This window comes from Kryptolebias marmoratus, linkage group LG1, assembly GCF_001649575.2.
Source record: "Kryptolebias marmoratus isolate JLee-2015 linkage group LG1, ASM164957v2, whole genome shotgun sequence".
Classification (NCBI taxonomy): domain Eukaryota; kingdom Metazoa; phylum Chordata; class Actinopteri; order Cyprinodontiformes; family Rivulidae; genus Kryptolebias; species Kryptolebias marmoratus.
This window is the reverse complement of record NC_051430.1, coordinates 34,795,873-34,803,417: the sequence shown is the minus strand read 5'-3', so window position 1 is coordinate 34,803,417 and position 7,545 is coordinate 34,795,873. Positions and strand designations below refer to the sequence as shown.

Here is a 7,545-nt window from a genome sequence, read left to right as displayed (position 1 = left end):
CAAGTAATCCAGCTCACATCACATCTCAGCTTTAAAAGCTCAACTCCACACTCTCTGTTTCTGAACTGAGAAAGCTCCTCGGATGAGAAGCGAAACGTCTTCAGCTACAGAATAGAAGTCCAGTTGTTTTTGTTTTTTAACTTTTTTTGAATGTCAATGTTTGTTGGGAATTATCTTACAAAACTAGGAAGTATTTTTGGTTTATATGTTAAAAGCTATGGTTGTTTATTGATTTTAGTAAAAAAAAAATCTCAACTTTTAGGAAAATGCCCCGCGAAATCAGGCATTTTAGCCGCAACAATCACAAAAAATACCCGCAAAATCCTGGAGGGACTGATAAGTTACTGCCAACGTTGAAATTATCAACACAGGCCCTAGAGCACCCTCCTTGTGGTTTAGTGTGAAAATGACATGTGAATTTATATAATAATGTGTTAATAATTAACACATAAGTCGCTCCAGAGTACACGTCGCACCCCCGGCCAAACTATGAAAAAAACGTCAACTTATAGTCCAGAAAATACGGTATAAAAGTTACTCAAAAACTCAAAGAATGCAGGCTTTAAAGAGGCCCGTTGCTTCCATGGGACAGCCACTTATACTGTTTATATGTGCATTTCTATAAATTTATTAAGATTTTCTGGTGTTCTCAAAATGTATATTGGAACTCACATTCAGATTTTTGCACCGTAAGAAGATAGAAACATTTGTCAGTGAAAAAAGCATCAAATGCACAAGTATGACGAAGTCCTACCTAAATGAAAAACACAACCTTTTTAGTTTTATTTATAACCAAACTAATTTGTCACATCACTTTTGTCTGCTTATGTAGGATGTACACTGAGAACGGTGTAAAGTTTCATCAGTTTGAGCTTCGATGTCATTTGATGAGCTCAGTGTTTGTCGTTCCACAGCAAAGAAATCTGCCAGGCCACGGACGTCATCATGTGTCCCATTTGTGACCAGTATTGTCCCTATCTGAGGCTGTCAGACAGCTGCATCTACGCCAAGGTACGGTCACAGCGGGGCGCGGGCTCCGTCCTGGCAGCTGCTAATTCAGTGGGGAAAAAAAATGGGTCAAACAAATTAATCAAAATTTAAACGTTCAGATCTTAGGAAGTGGGTTTTTTCAGAAAGGTTATGAACAGTTCTTGTACTTGCATTTGTTATATTATATAACTATATTATTTGATGAATTCTATTTGTCTCGAAAGTTGGAACTCGAATCCAGGAATGACTTGATGCCCAATTTAACTTGTTGCACAGCAGCAGTTGTGCTCATTGAACAGGCTAACTGCTATTAGCAATGCACTGCAATGTTCTGCCTTCCATCTACTCAAACCTGATTGCAACAAGCTTTCTGACAGGGATAGTATAGTGCAGGGGTGTCCAATCCTGGTCCTCGAGGGCCACCATCCTGCAGGTTTTACTAGTTCCTCTGCTCCAACACACCTGATCTGAATCAATGGGTGATTAACAGGCTTCTGCAGAACATGAAGAGGTGATTTAACCTCTGAATCACAAGGAAAACCTGCAGGATGGTGGCCCTGAGGACCAGGATTGGACCCCCCTGGTTTAGTGCTATGTGTGTGACTCCTTTATTTGAGATACAAATGAACATAAAGAAAAGAAATAAATTGAATTACTGTAGCTATTAGCACTTTTCATACAGGAGGCTGGCATATTGGATTTTGGGGTCAGAGACCTTCAGCTTTCTGAGTTAAAATTCCAACTTCAGGGCACATTTCAGCTGATTTTTCAGACACCAAATTTGGAAATATCAACAGATGTCTGAGTTTAAAGATTTTAATTCTGATTGTATTGATGGGCCTTAGAATAAAGTTGTCCTAAAACGTCATTGTCTGCTGTCTTAAAACAACTGAAGACCTTGTATGAATGTTATCTTATAAACCTTTACATCACCAGCAGTTTTTTAAAAATACAATTCCATTTTAAGACTTCAGCAGTTTGCTTTGGTCTTGGTCCCACTTGGGCTTGTTAGCTTGTCAGTCCTGTCAGAAATAATATCTGTTTTTCAAAACTAAAGTTCAAAAAGGTCAAATATTAAATGCTCATAACCTTTCAGCCAATATCCCCACTTTAAAATGTCTGAACATGCTCGTCCAGTTAGGGCTTGAGATTGAGCATTTAAGCCAAAACATTTCTGAATGGCTTTTGTTTTTTGCTTGTTTTGTCTGTTTTTAACACTTTAACAATGTCCCGTTATCATTTGAAGGTCACTCATCTCTTTGACAATGGAGCAACTGTTTTCTTTGCGGTATTTATGGCAGTTTGGGGTAAGTCTACAAGATATCTAAAATATATAAACATAAAGTTACAATGAAGGTCTAATGCAGGGGTGGGCAATCCTGGTCCTCAGGGTCTCCATCCTGCATGTTTTCCTTGTTTCTCTGCTCCAACACACCTGATTCAGAGGTTAAATCACTTCTTCATGTTCTGCAGAAGCCTGTTAATCAGCCATTGATTCAGATCAGGTGTGTTGGAGCAGAGGAACAAGGAAAACATGCAGGATGGAGGCCCTGAGGACCAGGATTGCCCACCCTTAATCTAATGTGTAGGCAAAAATACACAATAAACTGCAAAAATTACTCTTTATTTTATATATATCAAGGGCTCATTCTACAATGATTGGCACCTTTTTTGTATTTTTCTAATTCTTCATTGCAAATGACATTTAAAGTTGCATCTTGCATGGTATTGTGTTTTTAGACACATTGTACTGTGTGTAATGTTGCACGTTTTATGACAGGGTCTTTGCCATGAATGGAGTCCTAAATGTCAACGGGACATTTGAGTCTCTTTAAAAGCCAAAAACTGCAGAGCTGCTCAGCACTGAACGAGGTCCCAGGGTATGGAAGGTGCAAACAGAGGATTTGCAGAGGGCTCATATTTGGTTTCTGTGGGAGGTGATGAAGCGCCGGCAGCATCATGGCGAAGGAAATATGTGGGCTGCTCGTAAATGTACGGGAGCTCTGAAGGGACACAAGACAGATAAAGAAACATTTAATAGTTCAGGTAGAGAAATAATCTGCATATGGTTCGTTCTTTGTTTTTTTCATTTCAAAATAAAATTGGAAAATCAAAACAAGCATGTGTTTTTTTTTGTTTTTTGTTTTTTTAACTGCAATGGTTAAACCAAAGATGAGCTTTTATTTTGTTGTTAATTCAACGGGACCTTATGGCGGAACCGGAAATGAAGACCTGAACTCCCGGCAGTCACCAGCAGGTGGCGGTAATGTACACCTTCAGTTTCTTGCCAACTGCCATTAAAATCCACAAGAAGAAGAAGAACTTTTTCAGTTAGCGCTTCAGAATCAACCAGTTTAAAATGGATACGTTTGTCTTATTTAGAGGGAATCGACGCATTTCATTGAGAGCTGATGATCTTACCGTCAACAAGATTTATTTAATATTCCAAGTAAGTAATTAAATCAGTACATTACGGCCACCTACTGGTAACTGAAAAAGTTATGTGCCAGGAGTGCAGGTCTTCATTTCCGNAAAAAAAAAAAAAAAAACACAAAACCTTTTTTATTTTTGCAATTGCATTTTTTCTAATTTCGTTTTAAAAACAAAAAACACATGCTTTTTGCAATTTTATTTTGAAACGAAAAAACCAAAGAACGAACCATACACGGATTGAGTAGCAGTGACAGAATTAAAGTTTTTTACAGTAAAATTCTAGCAACTATTTTACTGTGAATTCCATCTTTTTTACAGTGTAGAAACAGGTGGCATTTTTATTACAATAATTTATTGGTACTTCAAGATGGGGATCTTGCATATTATCAAAAACGTTTTTACTAACAGGCTCACCGGTAAGTGTGGTAACAGAGTCCGGTTGTTTCAGGGCCTCTTTAACTCTGTTGTCGAACCTCCAACATCTCAGTATGAAGAGCAGAACTAAACACAGCTGGAGGGCAAAGGTCAACACGCCCAGCACAACCACGGCGTTGTTAACTGTTGAGGACCAGAGAACAGGTGGAACGTTTAAACCTGCACACGAGTTTAGATGAAACACGCGAACAGTTATAATAAATGTGCAAAACTGAAAAAGACCAAATGTGTGCTGTGGTCTCATATGGAGACGTATTCAGACAATGTCCTCATTGCTATCTGTCCCTCCCCCTCATAAATGTTTTATTTTGAGTTGCGGCAGAACTCGGGCTGAATCTAAATCAAGTTAAAAATCTTTCTAAATGTCAAAGCTTCACTAATAAGCATTTCAGGTTCACAAAGCAAAAAAAAAAGATGAAATGTAGCAATTTTTTGGCTAACAGTGAGACTGGAAAAATACTGTAAATTGTGTTTGATCAGTAATATGAGGTGGTGATTTTAATGATTTTGTACAAAGTCGTTATATAGTAAGGATGAATATTTGAAGAGCTTAAAGCTGCTACAGCCACAATATACTGTACACAAGTACAGGATTATTTTCAGAAAGCTTTATCAAGTGGGACGGGGGATGAGGTCACATTTAAGAGCTTTTCTGTCTCTGTTTCTGTGTCGGTGTTCTCGGCAGAGAGTAAAGCTTGTTCCAAGTGTAGTTTGCACTCCTCTCCAAGGTTCGCCGTTTGTTTGTGGTATTCATAGACAGGGTCTTATGCCCCTTTTCCACCGGCTCTAAAGGTCCCGGCTCCACTCTACTCAGCTCACTTTGCGCGAGTTTCCACCGGCATTTTTTCGAGGCCAGTCCCTGCTTCTTTGGTCCCTGCTTCCGAGTAGGGCCAGCCGGGCCGGCCCTGCTTCGTGGGCGGCGCTAGCTTAGCTCCTGTTCACTCATTGGTCGTGGGTGTGGCCAGATGAAGCATAAAGAGCGAAGGTAGGAATATAAACAACAGTAGAGGTAGAGCGCGTAGAGCGAAGTAGAGCCGGACTTCTGAATTAGAGCCCGTGTAAAAGAGGCATAACTGGGGATGTATCAATAGTAACAAGGTTGTTGTTCCAGTTGATTGCGGTATAGAAGGGGTTAAAGTGTCTCAGTTTATAGGTCTTTCTATGTTCCAGACTTCAGCTATTGTTATGAGGCATAGATCGAACAAAAGAACAAGATCTCTGACACAAATGAGCTGAAATGAGGTTGGCTAAGCTCAGCCTTAGAGATAAGGTGAAGAGCTCCAACATCCAAGAGGATCTTAGAGCAGAACCACAGCTGAGGTGGTTTAGGGATCTGATCAGGATGCCATACATCCCATTAATCTTGTATAATGTCTGCAATAAATTGTAAAGGTGAAGGTAATTAAAATATAAAAGGCGGTGCTTTGAGAATAAAGTACCAGCTGATGGTGGCTGAGTTGCTGACTCCCAGTAGGTGACCTCTACTGAAGAGAAGCTCCAGGTCAGGTTCTGGTTCTGAATGAAGCCCATCTCACAACTCTCCAGATCCTCCGAGGGACTCTCTGTTAAAGTCAATTAAATGTTTTATTTACCAACAAAGCATTCCAACCATGTAAATGTCTACAACTTCTTGGAAGAACCTTGGAGGAAAAAGTCTTGGAGCAAACTTTCTCACAACCTGTTAACTCATCGTCTCAGCTGATATTCACGTTAAAAATTTAAATATAATACAGGGTTAGTCAATAAAAAGCACACACAACAAGAAAAACAGCTCTGTGACTTCGCTGAAATTTGATGAAGAAGCTGAAACTGACTTGTCAAATTGTTATAATGATCAAAACAGTAGCTAAAATCAGCAAAACAAAAGCTTCAACCAGCAAAAGAGTAGCTAGAAGCTAAAAATAAGCAAAACAGTAGTAGCTCAAAGCTTGTTTTAGCAAAACAGAAGCTTAAAACAACAGAACGGTAACTAAAAGCTAAAATTAGCAAAACAGAAACACACGGCTAAAATTAGCTACACAGTGGCTGAAAGCTAAAATGATCAAAATGGTAGGTAAAAGCAGCGTAGCAGTCGTTAAAAGCGAAATTTAGCAAAACAGTAGCAAGAGCAACAACTAGCAAAAGAGTAGCTGAAAGGTAAGACTGTGGCTTAACTGCTAAAATCAGCAAATCTACAAGATGAAAGATAAAAATATCAGCAGAACAGTAACTAAAAGCTAAAAATATGCAAGTGAAGTTCAAATAGTACAAAGATTTAAACAGATCTCAATGCATTTCTTTAAGGGAAATAAAATAAAGTTATTAAAAAAAGTATAAATGGTACAAATCTCAAAAGTTGTAGCCATAATGACCTGAACGAGCTGAACATTTTGATAGCTGAAGGAATGAAACAGCTGGAAGTTTGCAGAAGTAGGTAAGAGTTCAATAAATGTACAGAAGGAGCTATAAACAGGAAAACGCTGTGAATGCTGAGTCAGCATTCACGCAAATATCACATTAAATGATTGGCAGACACAGACTAACAACCTGTTAGAAAGTCTTCAGCTATGAAGACTGAAACTGTTTGCACAGCTGCACAAACATGTCCGAACCCATCCTAAAGTCTGCAGATTAAACGCTCCGGTTTGTCGTTTTAATAAAAAATCTGATACAAAGTACTGACCTTACAGTCACTGCTTCGTTTTGCTGTGAGCACTGCTGTAGTAATGAGGTTGGGGGTTTCTTTTTTCTTTCTTTTTGCAGTCACTAGCAGCAGAGAATCTGCTCAGATCCCTTCATTAGGTCCTTCAGAAGTCCGCCCCCCCGCTGTGTGCCCTTCTCAGACAGCTGAGCCCTCACACTCAAAACATCTCGCTCTAGTTTGCGTTGTTAAAGGAATGCGGACTCGGCAGAGATGGTTAAGCTGAGAGAGTTGTTAAGATACTCGCGATAAAGGCCACCAATCAGTGTAGTTAAACATGAGTTCAATAAGTCAACTATCCACAGGACTTTGTTCAGCCTCGCAGCAACCGGTCTCTGTGACAATCATACCAGCTTGTGTCGCTCTGTATCAGCCAATCAGACTGAGCCGATCCCATCAGTAGATGAGAATATGACTGAAAACAAACGAAGTTAAATCGGTCCTGGCACTTTGATCCCGAAAGATCTCAGTTTTAGCTGGGGTCATGAAGCCTTGGAACTGCATGTTGTGATTCATGAAACACTTTTGTCATATTTTGGTCAAATAAAGAAATGCTAACATTACATCATGATTATCATGATCATCTGCTGGTACATTTTCAGCCAACGGCTCTTTGGGAAGAACTTTGTTCGTGCTTGCATTTTTTTTTCTGAAATATTTTTTCATAGATACAGCTAATAGCAGACCCTCCAGGATTTACTATTAACTATTAATGCAAAATCAAGCAAACCCCGCGAAATCGCAACTTTTTGCAACTTTGCTCAAAACACCGCAACTTTCCTGCAACTTTAACCCAATATTTATTGTTTCTGAAGTGATTTGCCAACGTTTCTGCGGTCTAGTCTCTTCTTTGTGGGTTTGTATAGCGTGGAATACAAAATAACCCCAAATAACTCAGGAAGAAGACACATGACGTCACTTCCTGTTAACATCAGAATGCCGGGAGCGTGCAGGAGCAGCGACCGAAGCCAAAATGTGCGCTAATGCTTCACATTTGCCCACAAAGA

At 39.4% G+C, this 7,545-nt stretch overlaps 1 protein-coding gene across 3 annotated transcripts in view; it reads left to right on the top strand.

The window, feature by feature from the left end:
- Positions 1 to 7,545, top strand: part of LOC108244990 (anoctamin-4) — a 56,711-nt gene that overhangs the window by 34,835 nt on the left and 14,331 nt on the right. For all 3 annotated transcript variants that reach the window (XM_017431591.3, XM_017431594.3, XM_017431593.3), the window contains 2 exons: positions 915 to 1,011; positions 2,237 to 2,297. In XM_017431591.3, the coding sequence (XP_017287080.1) occupies positions 915 to 1,011; positions 2,237 to 2,297 (158 nt within the window). The remainder of the gene's footprint in view (positions 1 to 914; positions 1,012 to 2,236; positions 2,298 to 7,545) is intronic.